This window comes from Propithecus coquereli, unplaced genomic scaffold (assembly GCF_000956105.1).
Source record: "Propithecus coquereli isolate 6110/MARCELLA unplaced genomic scaffold, Pcoq_1.0 Scaffold840, whole genome shotgun sequence".
In the NCBI taxonomy this organism is placed as follows: domain Eukaryota; kingdom Metazoa; phylum Chordata; class Mammalia; order Primates; family Indriidae; genus Propithecus; species Propithecus coquereli.
This window is the reverse complement of record NW_012154619.1, coordinates 838,193-863,465: the sequence shown is the minus strand read 5'-3', so window position 1 is coordinate 863,465 and position 25,273 is coordinate 838,193. Positions and strand designations below refer to the sequence as shown.

Genomic DNA, 25,273 nt, shown 5'->3' with positions numbered 1-25,273 from the left:
AAGTGCCGTGGGTTTGGGGTAGTGGGTAGGGGGCACCTCCTTCTGTGAAGGGTTTTGGACCAGTTTGCTTTGACCTTTTCCAAAGGGAGCTCCTTGAGGGAAATGAGGCAGCTCCATATAGAACAGGAAGACCCAGGGGAGGGCCCTGGCGATTTAGTGTGTTTCCAAACTCGAGGTGAACAAATGCCACTTCCTGCATCGCAGGCACCTTCCCATCCACAGGGCTTCCCGGCGCCCTTTTGTAACAGCTGCTGCTTGACCAGCCACGAGCAGGACCAGAGCTTACAGCCAACTGAGAACACCCTAGAGTTTGGGGAGGAGATGTCCATCTGAATCCCCATCTGCCCACAGTTTCAAGACTTCCAGGTGTTCTGTAAACTAAATTCATTTAGCACGTCTTTTTCTGTTGCCTTTGCTGGCAATTTCTTGTGTGTGCATTTTCCATTGTGTAAAATTGCTCTGCCCTAGTTCCTTTTTAAAACCTCTTGCCAACTTTAGATGCTATAATGGTTTTCTCAGTCATAATCGAATGGGGTAGTAGGTACTCATTTTCCTACAAAAGATTCTCAGAAGGTGCTTGTGAGGAAGTGATTATTTCATTCTCTTCCCCATAGTCAAATAGCAGGAGGCACCAATGTGCCAGCCCTCCCTCGCAGAAGATTACCCAGTGTTTCTGGGATGGAAAACGCATGCCAGACTGTGGAACTCACTGGAGCTGGATCCAGAACACACATGAACTTGGTCGTATCCACAGAACGGGAGAAAGCTGGGAGGAAGAAGGGTGGGGAGAGGAACACATGGAAGACTCTAGAACCTGGCGTGGCACAGGCCAAGAAGGCTGATGGCCTGAATCTGGAGTCCAAGTCTGTCACCTATGAGCTGGGTGCCTTTGGGCAAGTTAACAAACTTCTCACCTGTAAAATGGGAATTATAGCAATTACCTCAGAGGGTGACACAAAGCAAAGAACCAGTGCAGATGTTAGCACCTCTGGGCCCTTGCTCAATATTGGGACTCTCATCCCTGCTAAGTCCCACTGTAGCTCCCCAAGGGCATGGCTACAGGTCTTCTCTGAAGACCTGTGACCGGTCCTGATCACAAGGCTTTAAGATGGAGATCTGTGTACAGCTGTTCACCAGATGATGACATTTCGGTCAACGACAGGCCGCATAGATTACAGTGGTCCTAGGAGATTATGATGGACAGGGCACATACAGAGACCTGATAAATGGCCCTTGATGTTAGCATAGCAGATCAAGTAGGGGAAATGACTGATATTCAGTAATGGTGCTGGGACATTTGGTTTTCCATATGAAAAAATATAGAAAAAATATATATGCCATCTAGGTTTGTGCACGTATACTCTAAGATGTTCGCACAAGGATGAATTCACCTAACGACGCATTTCTCAGAACAGAGCCTGGTCATTAAGCAACGCATGACTGTATTTTAGTTGGATACGACAGTTTTCACTGACAGCTAAACAGCTTCCAGTGAAATATCTGTCGTCTACCTGGGGGCAGTTTAATCGAGGACCCAAGATCTCTTTCGTAAACTTCTGACGACATTTCTTGTCTTGGACAGAGGAGCCAGACGGAGCCTGGTGGAGATTCAACCTGACCTGCAGAGTGCTTTAACCGGGCCCTGCTGAAGTCTCCTTGCAAATGACCCTGCCGTGAGCGCCACATCTCAAAACCGCAGTGGCAGGAGGGGGCGGCAAATCTTGTGACATGGAAGTGCACACGGGCCTCTGAGGCTGAACATGCCTATCGTGGAAAAAAGACTAAACGTCCTCAGCTTGGTTCTTGGATCAGAAACTCCTTGCGAGGTTCTAGAAAGTCCAGTTTCAAAGAATTTCAATCTGAAACTGGCGACAGGCGCTCTAGACTCCCATCCTCTCTGAAGACACGCGCTTCCTCCTGTGCTCAGTCCTACTGTCTCATACACTGATTTAATGATCACAACACACAGATCATAGATGTGTCTGCCCAAGGAAAGAAAAAAAGTCTCTAGGTTTCTACAATGCAGCCCCTGACAGACCTCAGGGCGCCCTGCCCGCCCATAGCAGTTCAGAGAGGATAGGGACACCCGTGAGCCTGGGCCCTGGGGTCTAGTGGATCCTGGCTCTGCCACATCCTTGCAGGGTAACCCTGGACAAGACTTAACTTCTCCAAGCCTCAGTTTCTTCATCTATAAAACGGAGATAATGGCACATATGCTACAGTGCTTTCGAGAGGATTAAATGAGATGCTGCACATTAACTGCTTAGCACAGAGCTGGGCGCTAGGGGCAGCACCCCGTAAACGGTGCTTGTTATTGCTGTTGTGGCTGTTCCTATTTTTTTTTTCTTTTTTTTGGAGACGTGGTCTTACTGTTAGAGGGGCAGAGTGGCACTCACGACACAGGAACAGGGCCAGGCTCTCCGTGGTGATGGCTGAAGACCCACTAGCTCAGGTTAGGGGCATTGGTGTGGGAATGTCTGGCCTCACCCGGACCCCCTGGCCCAGGGGGCCAGAGGATCTGAGGCACAGACCCCTGGCTGATACTGCATCCCTGGGGTCCAGGCCTGGGCAGCGTGTATGGGAAGTACAAGGACGCTCCCCAGATGCAAACGCTTGACCTCCACAGTTTCTCGGGGAGAGGCAGCTGCTATGTAAATTTAAGACCTACTGAGGCTGGGCCTAGAGGAGGAGCCCAGAGACCCCTGGTGCTTGGATCTTCCCGGAACCTGTCAAAGCACTGGGCTGCTGTGCGTGCCCTCTCGGGATGCTCAGAATGCAAGACCACGAGAGACTCCCCAAGGCCAGAGGGTGGGGGACAGTGAAGGTCACATCTTGGGCTTGCTCTTTGCCACAAAACTCAGGGTCTTGGCACCTAACAGACTGAAAGTTAGGGCGGGAAGAGCTGTAGGACTGACGCAGTGTGGGTCAGCATAGAAAAGGAGGGATGTCTGCATGGCACATGTGCCACTGGTCACCTCCCATTTCCAGGAACTGGGATCAGTGTGACCCAGACACAGGGCAGACAGGAGCCAATCCCTCCCGGAACAGGGCCACCACAGGCTGTGAGGGACCTGGATCATATTTAGGCCACTAGGATATTGCATGTCACAGTCAGTGAAGTGTGCTAGAAGCTGGGGCTATCTACACCTGAAATATCTGGATTTATTTACCAAGTGATGGGGGCAAGTGTGTCTTTCCAAGAGGATTCACCCTAGATTCCTCCAAATAACTAGAGATTACATAGAAACCCATTTATGACCTCCTACTCCGGCCAGATGACACCTCAGCCCTCAGAAGGCACCCGAGGCCTCCAGCAAAGGGCCCTCTGTTTTGGTTTTGGCAGGATGGCCCCCCCCAGGGTCTCGCCACTACTGCCAAGGGATCTACCTCTGCTTCCCACTCTGGGACTGCGCTCCCCCTCCCCTCCTCAAATCCGTGCTCACAGAGCTTTCAAGACTCCACCAGGACAACACTATGCTACGGGAGTCTCACCCGCTGGGCGCTGCTCTGACGACAGAACTTGCTCATGCTGTCCCGGAGGTGGAGGTGTGTCTCTCCCCTCCTGGCTCCCAGTGGCAGCAGGCTGCCCTGGAGGGACATGCACCGGCCTCGGTGTCAGATGGGGCTGAGCCTCCTCTACAGCCCCAGGCAGGACCACCCTGGGCCTGACCTCCAAGAGACAATGACCGCTGTCCTTCCCACTCACGTGGGGAATGGACATGAGAGCTTTAGGAACTCTTTACAGACACTTTATAATGTCCTTAAAGGCCAAGTGAAGCAGCATGGGGGCAGGCCCAGCACAGGTGATCGGCAGGGACACAGCAGGACAAGGGGACTTCACCATGACAGAGGCAGAGTCTAGAAGCGTGTCTACCCAGTCTGGAATCACAGGCATGGAATGAGTCCAAGGAAGTGCTCATCAGTCCTGCAGCGCCCCAGCGCCCCAAGGGACACAGCATGCTCCCACGGTGGCTCGAGGGGACCCATCAGAACCTCGGGAGGTGTGGGGAAACGTGCAGTTTGGAAGAAGACCCCTGGGTGATTCTAATGCATGAGCCCACCCACCCGGTGGGAAGTACTGATCTTTAAAGCATCTTTAGAAAACATAATTTCTCCCTGTGGGACTGGCATTCTTTTAGCTAGCCTTTCTTATAAATACCGTTTTAAACTGAAGCTACTGGTAGCATTATTTCCCGTGCTATGGACAGTATGATGCAGGTGACTGTCTAATTACACTGCCTCTGTACTGAAGTGTTCCAACAGAGGACCACAGAATAGTTAGTTCTCAAAAATAGCAGCCTTGTCATGGCGGTCGGCTTATTTCATTAATTACGAATACAGAATTATCCTTTACAAGTGGCACTGTGCTTGAGCACTTGTCAGATGAGGCAGGAAGCAACATCTCCCACGTGTAAGTCTGTTTCCATGTCTATTTAAAGGTTAGAGGATGTACCGCGCTATGTGGACAGTGATGCGTTTACTGTGAACTCTGCCTGAAAAAGAACAAGCCAGGCAAGGAGAGACTGGTCAACACGCAGGTGTCAGGATCCTCATGAAGTGACAGTCCAGTCTCAGGGAAGGAAAAAACCTTAGTGGCAGAGGGATGGAGAGGTTCATGGGCTGGGGAAAGCAAACCAATTAATTAGTTCCCAAGTACATCCAGTTACAGAGAGTACCAAGAATCTCAAGGCTAAAGACTGCTCATTAAGCCTTCTGCCTGTGGGAGACGCCCTCTCCCCAAGTGACTGTCATCAAACACACTGGCATTTGTCTTAAAGATCAAGGACACATTGTCAAATGCTCATGGCAAAACCACCCACCACTCTAAAAAGCTGAGAGCTGAGCTGGAAGCTGCAGCCTCCTCTCCCAAATAGCAACCCAATTCAAGTCGCCACCCTGTGTCCCAGAGTCCCCTAGAGCTGAAAAACATGGCCCGAGAAGGAAAAATGGGAGAGAAGAGGAGGGAGGGGATGGGGACAGGAAGAAGGAAGACAGAAGAAGCCCATGGTACGGTAGGGCGAGTCTGAACTTGCTCCTCGTTGCGTCTGAGTAGCCACCACTTTGGGGCCAGGGTTCCCTGTCACGAAAGCATCCAGGTCTCATTCATAAAGTATTTTCCTAATCGTTGTATTTCTGCTTAGTTTACATTTGAGACTATAAATTATACACATTAGGAAACATAAAAAGCCCTAAGAAGGTATATCATTCAATTAGCTTTATTCCTTTGGGGCGAGAGAGGACACATTCATTTGGGGGCGTCTGATGCCTTCTGCATGTGGGCTTGGTATCAGAGCCATCTCTACTCCTGGCGACAAGGGGTTAAGATAATTAAAATCAGAGAAGTCTTGTTATTAGAGGATATGTTTTGATTATTAGATCAGATGAAGATAGGGGAGCAATAATTTTGGAAGAAGTATTGCCGAATTGTTTCATTAACTGCACAGTATTAAAGAATTCCCCCAAGATACGGATAAAGAACATTAATTTGTGAAACTGTGTTTCATTTTTTGTGAAGGCAAACATTAAAACCTTAACTGATTTAAAAGAAATTGCTCTATAATAAAAAATGTGAGGTCTCTAGCCTTCCTCTCTTGTAGCCACATGCAGGATGTATCTGAGCCGTGCCCTTTAACGGCAACAGAGGAGAGGAAGGCAAATTATCTAATCATAATGCCACCGCTAGGGTCACAAATGGCTATAACATGAGAAAATTAGATTTAATCTAGAAATAAAAAATGAGTACTGGTACTCATCAGGCAGTAGGACACGCTGGAGAAATAAACGGCCCGGCTGTGACAGATGTGAGCAGGCTTCAACCATGTCCCCAAAGTTGGCAGGGCCATCTCCTCACAGGGACCCGGAACCGGCCAGTTTCTCAGAAAGTGGATGAAATGCACCCCAAAGACGCAGAGAAGAAACTAGCAGGGGAGGGTTGTGGGAGCCGCCAGGGTCAGCAACAGACTTGCTGGAAGTTTAGTTCTGGGTTAAATTTGGTCATGCGTCGAGAAGAAAATCTCGATCAAAAAAAAAAAAAAAAAATCAAAATGAGCCTAACTACATTCTAGAATCACTTTATATCAGAAAAAGTTTTCTTTCAATTTTTACAACTAACCCTAATCCACTTCAGCTGCACATTCATTCACGCACTCAGCCTGGGGACAGCGGGTGGGGACAGGGGTAGACGAGAGTGAGAGGCCCATGGCAGAGTGGGGGGCAAAGACCCCTGCTGGTCCCGCCTAAGACACCTCCCAGAGTCCCTCCTGGCTCTGCCACGTATGAATTTAGGGTTCCAGAACCCGCTTCTAATTACACTTGCTTCAATAGAGTGCAAATGCTTTAAAGTGTAATGATCATTTTTTAATATATTAAAAAGTTCAGAGTTCTGCATTTGAGATACTTATTTGTTACAAAGCCCAGAAGACCTAGCTTCTGCCTAATAAATCCCTGTGGGAGGGAGAGCGAGTGTGTGGCTTCCTGTCCTGAAGCGACACTGAGCTTTGGGCCACCAAGAGAAAAGCGCTTGAACAAGGGAACGTCCCCTTAGCTCAGGAGCTCAGATGTGACCTCAGCAGACCTCTGGGCTTTCATTTAGTTCAGGCACAGGAAGAGCCAGAGTTTTAGTGGGCTAGGTCCTCCCGCTGGGGGCATCCTCTGAAAGCCAGCGACGTCCAGCAGAACTGGGCTAAAGGCCTGTCTACAGAGACAGCCACTGACTTTGACACCCCCTGCCCCCTGAACCCCACACGAGAAAGCGCAGACTATGCCTGAGCACCAGACATGGGCAGACGCCAGGGATGGGACCTCCACCCAGTCAGGGGACATCTGTGCCGCATGTAAGGAATGGCCCGGTGAGGGAAATGCTGTTTTCGCAAGAGAGGATGGCGGGGTTCACAAATAGTCTCCTGGCCGCGGGCTTTAGGACTCTGCTTTGAGCCACCTCAAAGGGAAGCTCAAGGTTGCCATGACTGCTGTTAGTTCCAGGAAGGAGGAGGGTGTGTAGGTGGGCATGTGCACGCGTGTCCAGCTGCCCGCTGTCCCTCCCTCCCTCCCTCCCCGGGGATGGCTCGCCGGCCCCGGTGATGCCCTTACTTTGAGCGTGCTGTTCTTGGCGCTCAGCTGCTGCTCGAGCTGGGAGATCTGGCTGGCCGAGTTCTCCCGCAGCTTGGTGAGGCTGGCCTGGAGTCTCTGCACGTCCTCCACCAGCTGGGCGATCTCCCGCTCTTTGGCGGCCAACTCAACTTCCAGGCTGGAGCGCGTCAGTACCTCTATGGCCTGCTCCTGGGGAGGAGAAAAGAAATGACAAAACTGCACTGGCTTTGGGGAAGGTGCTCGGGGTTGCCTGTGCTGGCAGCTGAAGCAGAAACCTCCGATTTCAGGGTGTGGATGGTGAGCTCATGGCGGGACGCCGCTTCGTGCCTTTGCCTGGACACGACTTGCCCTTTGCCCCACCCCCCATGCCACCTTCCCATCCACGTGGTAGCTGCCACCTGCATTTGTTCTCTGGACAAATAGGAGCGCCCACCACGCACCAGGCACACAGCAGTGAGTCTTCACAGGGCTCACAGGCCAGTGTGGCTGGGGCGGGGTGGGTGACACCCAGTGTGTGAGTTTATCAGTAATGATAAGCGTATAAGGAGGCGACAAGTGCTAAGAAAACCTAAAGCAGGGAGGCCATGGGAGTCAGAGTTGAGAGAGGCAGGGTTTTAACAAAATGGTCAGGAAAATCCACCGAGGCAGTGCCATGTGAGCAAGGATCTGGAGGAGAGGGCACCTGCTGAGAGCTGGGGACGAGGAACGGCAGGCCGGGTGGCTCGGAGGAGGGCCCCCAGAGTGCTGCCGAGGCGCCCAGATTTTCTCCCACAAGGTGGGGTTCAAGTCTTTGGATTCGTTGTTAAATTGTCCAAAAGCTGAGACAATGTTTGACAAATCGATTCTCAGAGTCAGCCTTAGAGGAAAAAAAAGTTAAAAGACGTGGAAGATGTGTATTTGGCGTTCCTTTGCTTAGGAACTCTGATGGCAACTGATTTTTTAAAAACTGATTTTTTCTGCCCCCCTCATGCTCACTGGGAAAAACACGCAAAACAGAAAAGGTATTAAAAGAAAAAGTCAGATCCATTATTCTACTTCCCAACGACTCAAGCTCCTGATGATTCTGGGAGCTTCTCTGCAGGGCAGATGCACTTCAGGGTGTGACAGACAGGAAGGCGGGTAGAGGGGGAGGGCTGCACAGCATCTGTGACAGCAGACACCTGGGGGCAGCATGGAAAGCCACCATCCTTGCCGTGGCCCCCTCTCTGCAGCCCTGGCTAGCAGGTGTAGCCAGGCCACTCCACGAACAGTGTGCTTGTCACCGGTTTGCATATTTGGGGACAGTTAGTCACCCAGGGAAGTGATTTTCACATCTCCTTACTGGGAAGTCAAGGTCTTTGCCATTTAAGTTGGCAAAGTTTTGTGTACAAAGAAGTGACTTCTTTCTGTTTCTTTGATTTGTACGATCCCGTAAACTGGTGGCTCATGTCTCCGACCCCTGGCAGATGTGCATGTGGCCCTGGGGCCCTGGGGAGCGTCCCCACCAGCTTATTTACAAGGCACATGCTGTCCAGACCAGTTCTTTTCAGCGTGTGCTCCACGGACTGGTGCCAAGTCACAAACTGGTGCCGGTGCACAGTAAGGCAAGCACAGAAACCGAGAGTAAGTGTTTAGAAGCTTTTATAGCGACTCGACATTTCAGTGACATTTCAATTGTCTTTTATAAAACTATCAGTCTGCAACAGACTGGAAATTTAAAAAACAAAACAAAATTGTCCTTCATCGTAGAGAGTTTGGAAAGTGCCACACCATCCGGGCCCAGCATTGGGAGCCCTGGGACGAGTTACACAAGCAGTGCCAGGAAGTGAGAGCCTCATGGAGGACGAGGTGGAGGTGAGCCCCGAGGGCGGAGAGACAGGCACAGCTCGGAGGGCTGGCGGGGTGTTGTCAGAGCACAGGGGCCCCGTTTCAGGGGGGCCGCAGGGGAAGGGCAGGAGATACCACAGGCAGGCACAGGGGGTGGCAGGGAGCAGGGCGTGAACAGTGGCCAACATGGAGGGGTAGCTTGCAAGCGCGTGAGCACAGGGGCACCTGATGGTGGACACTCCAAAGGGCGGCCAGCCATGGGGAGCCTGCAGGCTCAGGGTCAGGGAGGGGACACGATGGAGGTGACATGCAGGGAGATGAATCTGATGGTGGCACAAACTGAACCATAGACCTCAGGTTACTCATCTTATCAATGTTCTGCCCTGAGGGTTGTGGCCACAAATGCTGCCTAAAGGGCTCTGTGAGCCCTTTAGAGAGTCTGTGACATTAACTGGAAGTCACTTGGGCTTTACAACAGGCAAGCACAACTTAATGTATCAGGGACAAGTGGTTCAAATAAACGTGTCAAAACTGCAGCTCCCAGTGCTGGCTCTGAACCCAGCCAGGGGATCTGGGAGGGGGCAGGCCTCGCGAGGCTGTCTGCTCAACTCCTGGGGCCCAGTTGGGCATGGCCATAAGCCCAAGGCACCATCATCCAACTCTCAGGAAACCGAGCAACAAGCTCCTCATCCATTATGGAGCAGAAATCACTGCTGTCTCAAATGAACTAAATGAGATGAGAAAACTACCCGAAAGCACTAAGACCTTGGAGAAAGACAGAGCCCAAACCATGGCTCACTCCCACCTTAAACATGCTGGGGGGCACTCCTGGTTGTCCTGCCATAAAGTCACAACAGAGAACTAAGAAAGAAATGGAGAAAGGCTGGGGGAATGGTCCGGGGGCTGGGGGTGGAGGGAGAGGGACCCACACGGCAGGGCGGACAAGGAGAGGACAGGCAGCTGTGCAAGCTCCAGGGCGGGGGGCGTCAGGCAAGGAAGAAGCCAGTGAGCTCGTGAGCCGGGATGCGGGGGACGTGCTGGAACACGTGTGGGTTCAGAGAGGCTGGGACCACTGGCCCCGGCATGTCTGCTCAAGGCGCAACTCAGCTGCTCCCCCTGGGAGCTTTAGAAAATGTGCGGGTCCTGGCCCTCACTCTGGAGCCTGGGACTCGGGGGCCTGAGGCAGGGCCCAGGCTCAGATCCTGGCTCAGACAGCGAAAGTGACAACAGGCCACTGTGGGCACCACTACTGGGGTGCTGACCTAGGAGTCTGGCCCAGCACAGACATTCCCATGGCTCCAGCCTCCAGGACCGAGAAGGCGTCCTACATTCCTTCCGAGCTGGTGGCGCAGGAGCCAGGAGAGGATACGTGGGAATGCTCGGCGGAATCCGAGAACACTGTAAAGAATGGAAGGGCTTAAGGCCATGGTGGTGGCGGAGGGTGTTTCCAAAGGGAAAGATGAACGTGACACAGAAGTTACTGACGTAGCATTCTGTCAACTTTTGTCCCTTTCAATGCACTCACGTCCCCTTGCTCCCAACCTGTTGGTGTGACCCTAAGCTGCACGGCTGACTCCTAAGCCCTCCTGCTGAGACCAGAGCATGGAGGCTAAACCCAGCGAGAGAAGGACCTGTCCGGCAGCCACGGTGAGCAGTGGGAGCGCTACCCTGTGCGAGGAGAACCGAACTGTGCAGTGATGGTGAGCCTGGGACCCGCCCGGGGGGACTAACGCTTCGAGTCTGGGCTGCTCTACTTCTTTTTTAGAGACAAGGTCTCACTCTGTCGCCCAGGCTGGAGTGCAGTGGTGAGATCATAGCTCACAGCAGCCTCAAACTCCTGGGCTTAAGCAATCCTCCTGTCTCGGTCTCCTGAGTAGCTGGGACTACAGGCATGTGCCACCTTTTTGAACCCAGAGGCCAGCCCATCCTCTCCTTGTCTGCCCTGCCATGTGCCATGTGTGGCTAATCTTAAAATTTTTTTGTATAGACGGGGGTCTTGCTATGTTGCCCAGGCTTGGTCTTGAACTCCTGGGCTCAAGTGAACCTCCTACCTTGGCCTCCCAAAGGGCTGGGATCACAGGCATGAGCCAGTGCACCAGCCTGCTTTTAGTTTGTTTATTGCCCTGGGGAGAGATGAGGGATGGGACTCAGCCTTCTCCTTCTTATTGCTACCTGTCTCTGCTACCACCACTAGCAAAGTTGGCTGGATGCTACCCGGTGTATCCATCTGCTAGATTCACCTAATACATGGGCGTGTTTTACAACATTACAGTTTGTTTGGCCTGGTGCATTGCACCAGGGCCCTGAACTAACATTCGTCTGCAAACACTTGATAAAGGACCGTCACATACCCCGTCTCATTCAGTGCCCATGAAGGAGGTATAGGTTGATGTAGGGGAAAAAGAAGGGACTTTGGAGTAAGATAAACTGAGGTTCACATTCCAGTGACCACTTTCTAGCTGCGTGACTTCGGGTGAATGCCTTACACTTGTCTGAGCCTCAGTTTCCCTATCTGTAAAATTACGGTAACAGCAAGACTTTCCCCTGACGACCGTGGTGTCAAGAGGAGGAAATGAATTAACTACGTAAAGCCCAGTGTGGCTGCTGAGTCAGAGCGGGAGCCTGCTGAGCGCGCACCTTCTAGAACTGGCGATTCCGCTGAGACACCCCTTGGATCGGCTTTGGCCTTTGCTAGATCTATAGACTCTACTGTTTCTCCGCCGCCTTCTGCCAGCCAAGCTCAACAGACCATTTTTCCGCTGGCGCGTTTCCTATGTTTGCTCCCCAACTGGCTGGAGCTGCAGCTCGCGGGCTGTTTGGGAACACACACCCGAGCGGAGCCCCGCAGGGCCGCTCTTGGCAGACAGAGCCAGTGCCATGTAAACACTGCACTTAACCGATGATGAAGTGTTTAAGCACCCCTAGGACCCACAACTGAGTCTACCTGCAAAAACATTCATTTCCTTCTGAAATGCTTTGGTGGCTGCAGTCCAGGATGGTGCCAGAATTCGTTTCAACCAAAACATTGAGCTCAGGGGCCCCGTGTGGACATGTCAGAACCGATGGCTTCCTTTATAGGACCAAGTGGGAGCCCAGAGGCTGGGAGAAGCTGTGACTCGATCCCGAAGGCTTCCTCCCACTCGGCCGTGGCGTGGTATCCGCTCCATCTAACCGCGGAGGAGGGAACAGGAGGAGCTATGGGGACACCTCGGTTAAAACTGAGTAACAGAGTCCACGAAGTACTAAGGACGTGATGGCCCCTTAAACGGAAATCTTTTCTCCATATCCTGAAACACGTCGGTCATGTTTTATTTAACGCTAATTTTAAAAAAAGAAAACTAAAACCCATTCTTCAAAGAGAGTCCTGACGCTAACACCATGCTCGAGGCTCACACCCAGGGAAGAAGTGAGAAGCCCTGGGCTTGCGGGTGAGAAGGCCCCACCTGGCCCTGGCTGGGCCATTGACTGACCTGCTTGGGGCGAGGTGTTTACATCCAAGGAGCTTCCGTTTCCTCATCTACATAAGGAAATAACTACACCCTGTGTTATGGATTGGGTGGAACGATGGCTGTCAAACTGACAGCTGAATTTTTTACAACAGCGAGTTTTCCTGATGAGACCTCGCTCTCTCTGCGACGGGCCCTGTCCCCCTCCTACAGTTGTCCCAGTGTCCACACAGGCCCTGGCCACAGCAAGGATTCAACGAGTCTTTGCTCAATAAAAGGACCCCTCCAACTGCCAGGTACCCATCGTAGCCTGCTACAGCTAAAGGGACCTTAGGATCACTGAATCCTTGTTTCCTACGTGGTGAAAGGAAGGTTTGGAAGCTAACGAGTGAGGAGCCAAGTGCCTAGAAACTGGGGGATCAGAGACAATGGCGCTGACCACAGTGGGAGTAACTGCCAGGGTTTGCCAAGGTCTTCCCGTGTGTGCCAAGTCTTACTCCAAGTGCTTTGCTCACAATAACCTCCCCAGATCTCATTAAATGCCCTTTTTATTGACGGTAGAGCTGAGATTCAGGGAAGTTCAGGCCCTCGCCCAGGTCTGCAGCTAACAGATCGGACAGCTAGGGTCTAACCCCAGGGCTGCGGCCTCAACCTCCGGGGACTCCGCTCCCTCGCTGCTCCATGTCACCACAGGGCACCGAAGGAAAGAGTTGGAAACCGTAGTTCAAAGCCACCTTGAGCAAGCTGGGAGAGCTCTGGCTGAGAGCTATTTGTGTTAATTTTAGACAAATCAAGCTGCCTCCCCCCTCCTGGATGCTTGTATTTTGGGTGAGATTCCGGCTATTACGTAAACTCAGAGCAGGTGATTTTATTACCTCTTCGCCCTCCCAGCTCGTCACGGACTGGTCTTCCCCCGGAAAGACACACCCAGGAAGATAAACGCTCAGCTTCCCTGTGTGATTCTGACTCGGCTCCAGTTTCAGGTCTCCACCCACACGCAGCCACCCCCCGCCCGGGCCCGGCTGGGAGACGTCCTCGGCGCGATGGCCTCTCACCAGCCGCCGCACCGGCTCCGGGTGACGCCACGCTGGCCTCAGAGCACCCATGCATGACCAGCACAGCTCTCCCTTGCACTGCAGAAGTTCCAGCCCCGAGTTGCTGAAAGCATTCCCCGCCAAGAAAGCAGGGCCGGTTAAAGTATTACTCCAAAAAGAGACGTTCCAAACAAAAAGAAGCAAGCGGCGGCAATGTGAAGGAGGAGATGCCAGGCGGGCAGAGTCCCGCGAGGCCGGGCTACCCACCACGTCCGGCGCCTTCTGGATCTGCGAGGCCAGCTGCAGGGAGTGATTGGCCGACGAGAGCTGCTCCCTTAAGGTCTCCGCCTCTCTCTGCGCCACCTCTGCCCTCTGAAGGAAATGAAAAGGGGTGGAAAGAGAAAGTACATTCAGTTTAACAACTGACAATTATTACAAGAACATTCATCAATTCATGCCTGACTGACTATAATTGATTTTCCTAAACACTCAACCTAATAAATGCTAGAAAAAAACACAGAATGTGATGGATTCTTATTTTAAACAGTACAAGGAAGAAATAATTGAGCGATTATGACAGTAATTTAACGCTAGGAGCAAGGAATCCCCTGCTGGTACTAATGCTCCGGCCCACTGCATTTCCCAGACTGAATAAATACGAGTGGAAATAGAGTCTTTTGATTCAATTTCTTTCTATTCTCACAGACCAAGAAGATTTTATTGCGGGATTACTCCTGGGAGTAATTCTCACGGGAAAACAGTGAATTAAAGACACTTTGGCCATTCTCTTCCTAAAAACATGCACAATGTTGTGGTTGTTTTCCTTTAGCAAGTATTTCCATAAACGTGCAGGGTGTAAATGCTGCTTCTCTGGTAAGGGCCTGGCTTATTGCGACGTATTTAACCCTTCACCCAATAAAGTTTTCAAATGTCGATGCTGTCATTTTCAGCCAATCACGCTGGTCTGGGGCCACGGAAAGGAGGGGACCCTTCTGTCACTTGCCTGTAATTCCTGCACAAGGAAACCACTGCCCCTGGGGAGCAGCCAAGGATTCACCACTGGACGGTGGGGACAGGCTACTCCAGAGCCCGCCCCCTGAGAGGGGATCTGGGAACAGGGGAATCAGAGCAAGTCACCTAAGCTCACAGAGCCTCCACCTACCCATCTGTTAAATGGGAGCACTATCCCTTCTCAGAGACCTTGTGAGGATTTACACCCACGGAAGTGTCTGGGACACACAGCTCATGCAGATGCCATTTATGAATGGCCTTATCTGGGTTTTACTCTCATGGCTGAGACAAAACCCTGAGACAAGTAGGCATGTGGGCTGAGAGTAATGTTCTACTTCTTTCCACCAACAGAAAAGACTGACGAGGAAAGCCTGGCCGGGCAAGGGCCCCATGGTGTGTTTTCTTATTCTGTGGTGGGACAGCATGTGTCTACTAATTGCTAAGAAAGAACTCACAAGGAGACACAAGAAGTTGGCCTGCCCGGGGGGAACTTGCTGAGTCTAGCTATGAGGAATGGGTTTGGCAACCTTTAGCAACTCTGTTGCAGCAACACTGATCTATCTGCTCTGCAGGCGAATGAATTAGGATATTTCTAACAGCAGTTCCTGCTGCCCAGGAAGGTGCTGGTGGCAGTCTGCCCTGCCTCTTGGGGAGCTCTTGGAATCAACACGCGATATAATTCATGCAGTGCCTGGCCAGGCCTGTCTACACCCGACCAGTCATCTCCTACCCTCTCTGCTCCACATGGGATCTGGAACCAGCTGCAGGAGAGGCAGCGATGTGGCCAGTGTGGCTAGGCTGGCAGGATGATTTCTGGTTCACGCTAATTGCTCAACTATTAAGGCTGCAGAAAACTTTCCTCTTCCATGAAAAAGGTTTCCCCCAGTTTATTTCCAGATGTACCACTCAACGTTTTTCTGATAATCATGCCATATTACTTCAAAGTTTACTCTTCCCTTGCTAGTCAGCTAAACCCCTGAGTGTAAAATCCTCATGACTCTGCCAGGTATAAGGTATATTTTGACAAATTTTTCCTGGTCCCTTTGAAGAGGAAAACTCTGTGTTAGCCCAGTGGAGAAGCTGTTCTGCTAGCGGCCAACAAAGCGGCATCGCCATCCGAACTTGTGACGCTGGCTCTGAAGTTTTCTAGAATAATCAGAGCTGGGGAAGGCCCGGGCAGCTGGCTCACGAGGGGTCCCTAGGAGCCTTGGAGGATCTCGGGCTGGCATTTAGCTGTTCAGAGCAGACACTGTCCCACCAAAGGGCCACCGCTCACAGACTAAGGGATCTGGCTGTTGAGGATTTCATCTTCAATTTGCGTAATCTCTCCAGAGCACCTGCACTTGGTTTCCAAGTTCAAGTGCAGACTCATTTCTGGCCTGGCCCTTTTACCACATTTGGCTTGACTTGGTTACTCTACTGAGCCTTTTTGATCACATATTTATTTAGGATTTATAGCCTGAACACATCCAGAAAATACAAAACAAAGAGCTGAGGTGGTTTACACAGTTGAACATGCTCAAAGCAGAAGAATTAAAACTAAAAACAGGCCTCGGAGCAATTAAGGAGGGCGCCGAGCCGGGAAGCAGACGCTGCTGTGCAGCTGCGATGATTCGCTTCTGTCGCTGGCGACTAAATTTAGCCGTCGCTGGCAGTCGAGGCAGAGAGAGGGGCGCTCTGCAGGGTCAGCGCGTGGTGTCACTTGTTTTGAGGCGCTCCTGAAGACCACCTCGACCGGCTGCTGCTGTGTTCCTAGACGCGGAACCCCAGACACAAGAGCTGCGGCTGCCCTGAGACACCCACCCAGCTCCTGGGCTCACGGCAGCAGCAGAGCCACGGGGACTCTCGGCCGTGGCCCCTCCGAGACGGCAGGCTGGAGGCAGCCCTCGTTGCCGTTTCGTGGCCACCCCACCGCGAGCAGGACACCTTGCCAAGCCCGAGTAGCTCTCCTGAGAAATGAGTAACCACTGGAAACACAGGGTAGGTCAGGACAGAGGGGACGAGAGGGAAGGAGGGTACTGCTCGCACTGGGGTGGTGACTCTGACCACAGTGATAGAAAATAGCTCCTGGCCGGGTGACTGAGGACCACCGAGACCACGCGAGCCAAGGCCTCGCAGGGCCCGCACATGGTGACGGTGTCCAGTAAATATTATTATTATGAAGGCCCCGGTATGTGCTGCCTCGGCTGGTCAGTACCTTCCGTCATCACAAACAGAAGGCTTTTAAACGGGAAGTTACTAGAGGCTGTAAGCCGGTCTTCAGATTAAACTCCATCCCCCTCAGTGGTCCCCTGGAAGGCGGCAAGCAGCTAGTGACACCTCAGTGCAAGAATTCTTCCTGCCAGAGCCAAGCCAGCAAATAGGAGAGATGATTCCCACCATGAGACACCGGCCAGCCTAAGAGTCACAGGTGAGTGTCGCTTCTCTAGGGCAGGTGAGGGAGGCTGTTCTGCTTCCTGGCCTGGTGTCACACTGGTCAGTGGGTGATTCAGGGACAGGAAGCCTCAACCATGGACCCATAATGTCACTCATCCCTGCCCCACCCCTCAAGGGCTCCCGGGAGGCCCCAGGAAGGGCAGTAGAGGACTGCTCTCCCCACCTCAGCCCCCAAAGGAGCACACATTAGGATACAAATACTAGATGTGGACAGCTACTTTTAGGCCTTAAAGTCTGAACAATTTGACTCAGAAAATGTGGAAGAGTGTGGCAGGCAGGACACACAGGGGAGCGAAGGCAGGCCCTCGAGGCAGTAGCAGCCCGGCGGGGCGCAGGTTTGGGGAAAGGGCTGGGAGGCCGGTCTCAGCCTGGTGCAAAGCACGGCAGACCTGTGGCAAAACCTGGCAGTGGCTGGAAACACTCTTGGGAGACACATTTTCTTCTCCTGGAACCGAGGCTGGGACCTGAGGACACTCACTGTCTCTCCTGTGCGGCAGCCCCCTAGCCCCCTGCCAGTTTGCCCCTGTCGAGTTTGGCCTGTGAGGTCTCTTGGTTTTATATGGCTGGGGGGGGAGGCGCTGTCTGAGCCAATCTTCTATCCTTCTTGGCCTAGGATTTGTCTCTTGTCCTCCTCTGCAAGCACGGCCACTAAAACCTAGGCTTGGACAAGCGAGTGCCCCCAGGGACACAGCAACCCCGGGAACTGGCAATGGGCTGACCCCACCCCCTCCCTACGACTACAGAGAACACCCAGACTCCCAGAGGGAGCCCCAGTCAGGGATTCTGCAGGAAGGAGGCCAGAAAGGTCTACACTGGCTGGAGACGGGAAATTCACCGCCACGCTGCGCTGGCAGCCAAAGCCCCCCTGTAGACTTGTCTGTGTTTCCGGGGGATGCGGTGGATATTGACTTGGATTTCTTTCGTCAGGTCGGCCAGGCTGTGAGCTGGAACTGTGACAACACACCCATGTAAACACTGCTTGTCACAGACTGAGTCACGATTTCAGAAAAGCCAGAGAGCAAATGTCCCTACCTCCTCCTGCTGTAAAGGCCTTCCATGCATGGCCCGGGGCTCTCTCCAGGCCTTGCTAACGTGTGGACCTGAGAGACCAGGGTTCCCAGGAGACTTAGGAGTAACCAGTCGCTGGCCCAGCAGAAAAGGCCTAGACTCAGCCGCGTGACAACAGCATTTCCTGGGCAGTCCCAGCAGGGCCTGCAGGAACGGGTGCCCCGCAGAGGCGGGAATCACTAGCCCCAGGCTACAGATGGAGACACAGAGGCCCTGGGAGTCGGGGATTTGCTACGGCCACGTGGGTAGGAAATGGCAGATCTGAGATTCCAACTTAGGTTTCCTGACTCCAAACACAAAAACCTTGGCCAAGGAACATGCCACACCTTGCTCTGAGTTACTTTCACTCCTTGCATTTCTCTCTACACTTGGCTCCTTCTCCTTGGTGAGGTTCAATTGTGGTTTCCAACCCTAACCTCAACCTGCAGGATCTTCCATTAGGGCAGTCTTGCGCCGTAACAATCAGGCAGGTTAACAGGAGGAGGACGCGCAACTTGAATGACTTCCTCCTGGCCCTGCTGCTGCGGTTTTGTGCCACCAGCAGCTCCAATCAGTGATGCTCTGAAAGGAGGGGCCGGAGGGTCAGGTGAGGGCGCAGCCAGCAGACAGACCGCTGCAGGGAAGCCGGCGTGTCACTGAAGCCCCCAGACAGGGTTTCACACGCTTTTCGAAGTGCAAGGTTGTGGCTACTCATGTACCACGAGGTCTCGGCAGCCTGAACCTTTATTTCCACCAATTAGGGTGGCGAATTTTAACGCCAGTGCCTTGAAATTTAAGAAACAGCTGCACGTGAAAGTCAGACTTAATTGACAGATGCTGAAGTACTTTAAAGAGAGCTTCAGGTCTCAGTAGAACGTTCTGACTATAAACCTAGTGCAAAAATAATGTCGTATGCCAATGAACTAGTAAATTGCTCCTCCTGCGGGTTTCCCAGCGGGGACGGCAGTTGGTTCAGATATCTCTGCGCCTGCACCGGTGCCCGGCTCCCTGCACATCCCCCTTCCTGCCCCGCCACCTCCAGCTCATCTCTGCGGGGACCGCCTCATCCCGGGCCCGAGTCATCTCGCCCTGTCCTCGCAACCATGGCTGCCCCTGTCTGCTGGCTTCACACCTTTCCACTTCCCTCCATTCTCCAAAGTTCAGCCTTCTAGAGCTCAGTCTCAATCCCACCAGGACGCCCCGCTGCTCTCGGGATGAATCTATCATGCCCGGGCCCTCCCCAGACCCGTCAGACACCCTCTACCAGCGCACCCCGCAGCCTGTGCCTCGGGTCTAGCTTTACTGCACGGCCCGTCCTCCTGCTGCCCACCCGGGGAGCTTTACTCCTGGTTGAAGGCCAGGCCAGGGCTGCCTTTTGTAGCTTTCCCTTTAGACTGCCGCTTTTCCTCCTGTCTTTTCCCTGGGAAATATTCTTTCAATGTCCCAGGGCTTATATCCTTCCTACTAAGATTCTCTCTGGTACCAGGGGGTTCACGTCTATCTTCTCAGAATCCTAGACTTCGGGATCAAAAGGGACCCATGGAGTCATCTGCTTCAATCCCTCTTTCTGTCCACCATACATCCAATTCTGCATCTCAAACTTTCTAAGAAGTGAGACCCACACCTGCTTGCGTAGTTCTGGTGACAGGGAGCTCACTTCCTTACGAGTGAACATCCTTCAGAGTGGCACCTCTGGAGCCAGACTGAGGAGAAGCTTCTCTACCTTGGGAGTAAGTTTCCTCCCACCATGGTCCTCCACACTTGGCCATGGTCCTCTGGGGTCTTTCAGAAAAAGCCTAACCCCCTAACCCTGTTCCCTGGCTGGCCCTTGAGAGCTATGACAGAATTCACAAAGTCCCTACTCTAAACCTTCCCTTTTGCAATCTTTTGGCATCTCAAGTTCCAAAATTATTCCTCTTGTGCTTGGTGTCAAGTCCTTCTGCCTTCTTTCCCTGCTACCCAAAGATGAGGAATGTCCCGAACTCCCCTAGTTTCTTTTATATTAGGGTCCCTTCCCTGTCCTGGCCATAGTGGATTCTGAATGCACCTCAGAGAGCTGTTTTCCCCACAGTGTGGCTTCTAGTCTAAAATGGAATTTCTCAGACATGGACTGAAGACAGCAGAATCACCACCTCCTTCATTCTAGAAACTCTATTTCTATTAATGCAGCCATATCAGGCTATTAACGCAGGCCGAGTTGTTGGTGAGAACTCGCCCACTTCTACCATGCTGTCGCTAGTATCTCCTGAGGGCAGGACTTGACGATTCTCCCCATCAAACCCGTGCTGCTTTAGCAGCTTTAGAGTGACATTTATTTAAGCATCTACTTCTTACTCTGGCATTTTATCGCTGGTCCTCAAAACAGTCTAGCAACAGAAGTACAGGCTATTTCTCCCTCCCTCCCTTTCTTGCAAAAAAAAAAAAAAAATGTAAAGGCTTTAACTGTGGTAAGATACGCAAAGCATAAAATTTACCATCTTAACCATTTTTTAAGTGTACAGTTCAGTAGTGTCAAGAATACTCACACTGTTGTACAGCCAATCTCCAGTGTTTTTTTACCCGGCAAAACCGAAATTCTGTACCCATTTAACAACGAATTCCTGCTTCCCTTCCCCCAGCCCCGGGCACCCACCATTCCACTTCCTGCCTCTGTGACCCGCTCAACTCTGGAGACCTCATGCAGGGAGAATCATATCGTATTTGTCTTTTTTGTGCCTGTCCATTTCCCCTGGCATAATGTCCTCACGGTTCACCTGTCTTTTGTTTTTTTAAGTTGAAGAAATTTAAAAGGTTAAGAGACCTGTCAAGGCCACACAGTCAGGAAGTTGGGACCTGAACCAAGTGTCACCTTGGAGTTGGCACCTTTCCCTACGGGCCTCTCCTAAGACTGGGATCCACCAAGTGACTTCAGGACCTCGAGAAGGGCATCGACTCTGCCAAACTTCCTTGGTCCCTGGGAGCTGCCCAAGACCACAGAGAATTGGCTCCGATGGTGCGTTTGACGTTCACGTAATACGCCCAACAAACGTGAGCTCCCTGCAAAGTGCCACCCGACGGGGGGCAAGCCCAGGACCGGACTGGGGGGCAGAGAAGGAGGTAGGGGGAAATGTGAGAAATGCAAATGGCGATCATGTGACAAGGAAGGCCAGTGCCTTCCAGTAACACTTCTGACTGGGTCTCTGCAGAGCTGAGCAGTACAGACCCAGCCAGACAAAGCGCCGAGCAAACCAGCTGCGCAAAGCAGGCAGACGGAGGCGCGGCAGTGCTTCACGGCCACGAACCGTGGGGGCTGATGCACTTGGGATTCAGTTTGAAAGAAAGGCCGTGCTGGCGGGCGTGCTGCGTCCCTGTTTTTGGCTGTGGCGGCCGAGAGTCCAGGCAGCAAAGCCAGACTGTGGGGGTTCTGGTCCTCGCTCTGCAACTGACCAGCCACTGACCTCAGTTTCCCCATCTGTGACACAGGAAACATCCCAGCACTGAGCACAAGGCCGCTGTGAGGGCTGAGTGAGTCCATCCAGGTACAGGGCTCAGAACAGAGCTGGGCAGTCAGTCCCCGAGCAGCGTCTGCCATTCTATCCCTACGACAGTGAGTCCTACAAGGCAGGCCTCAGGGCATGCACTCCATACGTCCCGACGGACTGTCCTTCATACGCCAGGCCCAGGACTCCTGTGGTGAGCAGAGTATCTAGCAGGGGGACCCCCAAAAGAAACCCACTTGTTCCATGATCATTCGCATGCATCTTTCACACTGTGGCTTTCAGTTGTTTTGTTGACCAAGGAGCCAACAAGGATGCTCTTCCCTGAGCATTTGGGGTGGGGGAGGCCCCGTGTGGAACTCTCAGAGGTGGCTGCGGAGACCCCAGAAGGACTTTCATCCCACGGGGCTGGGCTTGCCTGGGCCACTGGAGGCTTGCGCCTGAGGCCACCCAGCTGCAAAGCTGAGCTGGGACAGGCCACGGCCCGCAGCCTTCTGGGCTGAGCAACCTGTCACAGCTTTGGCTGCTTCTCCCCCAAAGTAAAGAAAATAAATGGCGCCGGGGAACCTTCCTTCCTTTCAGAGCGGCAGCATCGTTCGCTAAAGCAAAGTGTTCTGTGGTTCCGTGGAGTCCTTGGGGAAGCAAGGTGCTCTTCAGGGTGGCTCGATTTTCCAGGCAGCTGAGTGTCTAGAGCCACCAACACTACATGCCTGTTTTGTGCCAGACACTGAGCTGGGCACTTCCTGCTGGGACTCTCTGACAACGAGTATCAGCCAAGAGGGGCCGAGCCCTCTCGGAGCAAGTGGTTGCAACCTGGGAAGGTGGCGGTGACCGAGTTCTCGCTAGTGTAACTCGCGGCATGAACCTGCAGTGTGACGGATGCCAGGACCAGAGAGACCGATAGTTACAGGATGGATTAAGAAAAAGAAACAACCACATTGTCGTGGATGTTCACCACGGATGTGTTAGACGCTGGGACCACATCAGGGGCTTTGCCAAGGAAATAACGTTTCGGATGTTTCATGAATTTTCCGACTTTTCACAACATCAGAAAAAGTGGCGATGTGGACATGTTTAAGTAAATAGCACAAGAATAACCGGCCTTCTAGCTTAGAGTGACGCATCGCCCAAGATGGCAGCGATGGCCGCTGGTGTGGTCTTAGGCCTCGAACCCGCGGCATCCTACCTGGTTTGCTCTCTCCAGGTCCGTCATGATCATTTCAATCTCGTCGGCCCTGGGAGGACGAGAGGGAGACAGTGCGTTAGTCACAGGAGGTGGCTCAGACACGGCAGAGGGACCGCTCACGTGGGCGAGGACATCCCAGAGCAGGGGAGAGAAGGGCCATGCAGACCCCTGGGGGGTCACCACCGCCCATCACTGGGGGGAGGCACTATGGTAATCACGAGTTTGGGGCCCACAGGCTGCCTGCCTTTCGGGGGCTCCCAATCCCGTTGGGGAGGCACAGACATAAAAAAAGATAAAACACAGCACGTCCCGCCAAGGTTCAGACAGAGTTCAGAACAGAGTGCTCTAGAAGAGGTGAGAGGTGAATTCTCCTTGGGTGAGGGGTCAGGGAAGGCTTCACAGGAGGTGCTGGGTGAGCGGGGTTTTGAAGGATGAGTAGAAGTTTGCCAGGCAGGGTGTGGGAGAAGGAGCTGGGGACAAGACACTTGGCAGTGAAGGCCTCACCAGGACTGAGGGACCTGAGAGAAGGTGGCTGGCTGGGGGGGCGGCAGGAGGTGAGAATGGAGATGCAGGTCGGGCGACCCTGCAGTCTGCAGCACAAACCCCGTGTTCACCATTGTCACCTGGCCTGCCCAGAAAAGCACATTTCCCAGTCCTGTCCTGTTTTGCTTTTTTCTCTTTTAAAAGTACTTCCCTGAGCAATCTGAGGGCAAATACATGGTTCCAACACAACATCACTCGAGAGGAACGCTCAGAGTCCTGAGAAGGGCAGGGCCAATTCCCAAAGTACTTGGAAGGTCAGGTTAGGACCTGGGACAAATCACTGTCCCAACGTCTGTGAGCCCGGTCCTGAGGACGGCTCCTGCTAGGAGGCCACAGGCTGGGACTGTCTGCGACTCAAGGGAGGTTTTAGCCCATGGGCCGTGGAGCGGGATGTTACAGCCACAGAGACCCTGCCTGGTGCTCTGGGCCCTCCTGCTGTGGCCTCCTGCCACCTTGCTCCAAGTCCGCAGCACCCGCTCTCTCTGCAGCCTGCAGGCTTCACCCCACCCTCGCTGGGTGCACGGCCCTCCTACACTAGGCTCCTGTTCTCAGGGCTGCACCCACTGCTCAGCCTGTGTGCTCCAACAGCCCCCTCCACGTGCGGGACCCTGAAGAGCCAGGCTCGACCTGCACTGTCTGCCTGGGCTGCACCTCCTACGCTCCCCGCTCTGCCAGTCCTCCCATCCCCTCCCGGTGGCTCCATCTCCGGGAGTGGCAAGATGCCTTCTCCCTAGTTTGCAGGTTTGAGTTTTCATTTGATGCCCCCATACTCGGTGAGCTCTCTGCAGGCCAGGCTGAGTATCACTTTTGCCCTAAACCCGTAGGACTTCAAGCCAGACTAGAGGCCAGAGTCCCCAGTGTGGCCTGTCCTGCCAGCAACAGCCCAGGGCACCTGGACAGGCCTATGGGAGTTCTTCCTTCCTCCTGAAACCTGCTTCACTGGTCCTAAGGGGGCACAGGCTAAACAAGTGTGCCCCCCACCCCACCCCCACTATGGTTTGCATGTGGTTTGTTTGTCCCTGTCAAGGCTCATGTTGGTATTTGATCCTCAGTGTGGCCCAGTGGGAGGCGTTTGGGTCCCTTGCGAATGGCTTGGTGCTGTCCTCCTGGTAGTGAGTGAGTTCTCGCTCTGATGACACTGGGTTCATTCTGGAGGGAATGGGTTAGTGCCTCTGAGAGCAGGTTGCCATAAAGCCAGGGCACCCCTTGGGTTTCCCTCTTGGCACGTGTCCACTTCCTCTTTGCCCTTCTCTGCCGCGTTATGACGTGGTACGGAACCCCTCACCAGAAGCCAGGGCCGTGCCCTTGAACTTCCCAGCCTGTGCAACCAGGAGCTAAATAAACCTCTTTTCTTTATAAGTTACCCAGCCTCAGATATGCTGTTACAGCAACATAAAATGGACCGAGGGACATCCTTGGTCCTGAGAGGTGGAAAAACTGTCTTCAGGCCCCAGGGCTGGTCTATTTTTGTGGCCTGAGGCTTCTCCAGCCTTTAACTGCACACTGTGATTTGAGGCAATCTTATCAACCCCCAGCAGCATGACCAGGGTAACAGACACCTTGTGATCAGGTTCAATGCTCATTGTATCTGTTTGAAATAATATCCGGCTTTCAGACTGGTCTGAGAAAAAGGTCTGGAACAGCTCATCAAATGGCCTAGTTAAATGAAGCTATTTTTAGGACGATTTCATGAAGAAGGCCGTGTCTTTGTAAGATAAATACCCCCGCTGGGCCTCGGCAGGGAAGTGCTGGGTACGAGGGGACGGGGGTGGAGGGGTCAGGGTGGCTTAAACTGCGAAACATCTCACTGCGTCATCTCAAACTGAAACCCCCAAGATCTTACAGAAAAACTGCTATGCGTAGATAGTCCAAAAACAACAAAGGGTTAAAAAAAATCATTAAAGTGTTAAGGGTCTTAACCACGCAGAAGAGACTAATCAACAGTCAATACAGACAGCGGCTGCCCCGACAACCTGTTATGGAAGGACTCAGAGGGTGTGAACTCTCTCGGATACAAAATGAAACTAAAAGCTTCTAAACTTTCCTTAAGGCAAATCACAAGTTTTAAACACAGGTTTGAACTTTAATCAGATGGTTATTCATTGAGAATTTACAAAGTCCAGGCACATGGAGAACTTCCCTGGCTTCCGGCGCCAATGCTCATTCGCTGGCTCATCCGTGAGTGTGTGAGTGTTTCTG

General features: G+C 52.7%; 1 protein-coding gene across 4 annotated transcripts in view; it reads right to left on the bottom strand.

Moving 5' to 3' along the window:
• CUX1 (cut-like homeobox 1) overlaps positions 1-25,273 on the bottom strand; it is a 365,653-nt gene that overhangs the window by 76,064 nt on the left and 264,316 nt on the right. For 3 of the 4 annotated variants that reach the window (XM_012663953.1, XM_012663952.1, XM_012663951.1), the window contains 3 exons: positions 22,532-22,580; positions 13,643-13,747; positions 7,090-7,278 (listed from right to left, as the gene is read on the bottom strand). In XM_012663953.1, the coding sequence (XP_012519407.1) occupies positions 7,090-7,278; positions 13,643-13,747; positions 22,532-22,580 (343 nt within the window). The remainder of the gene's footprint in view (positions 1-7,089; positions 7,279-13,642; positions 13,748-22,531; positions 22,581-25,273) is intronic. The other variant, XM_012663954.1, reaches the window with a different exon arrangement.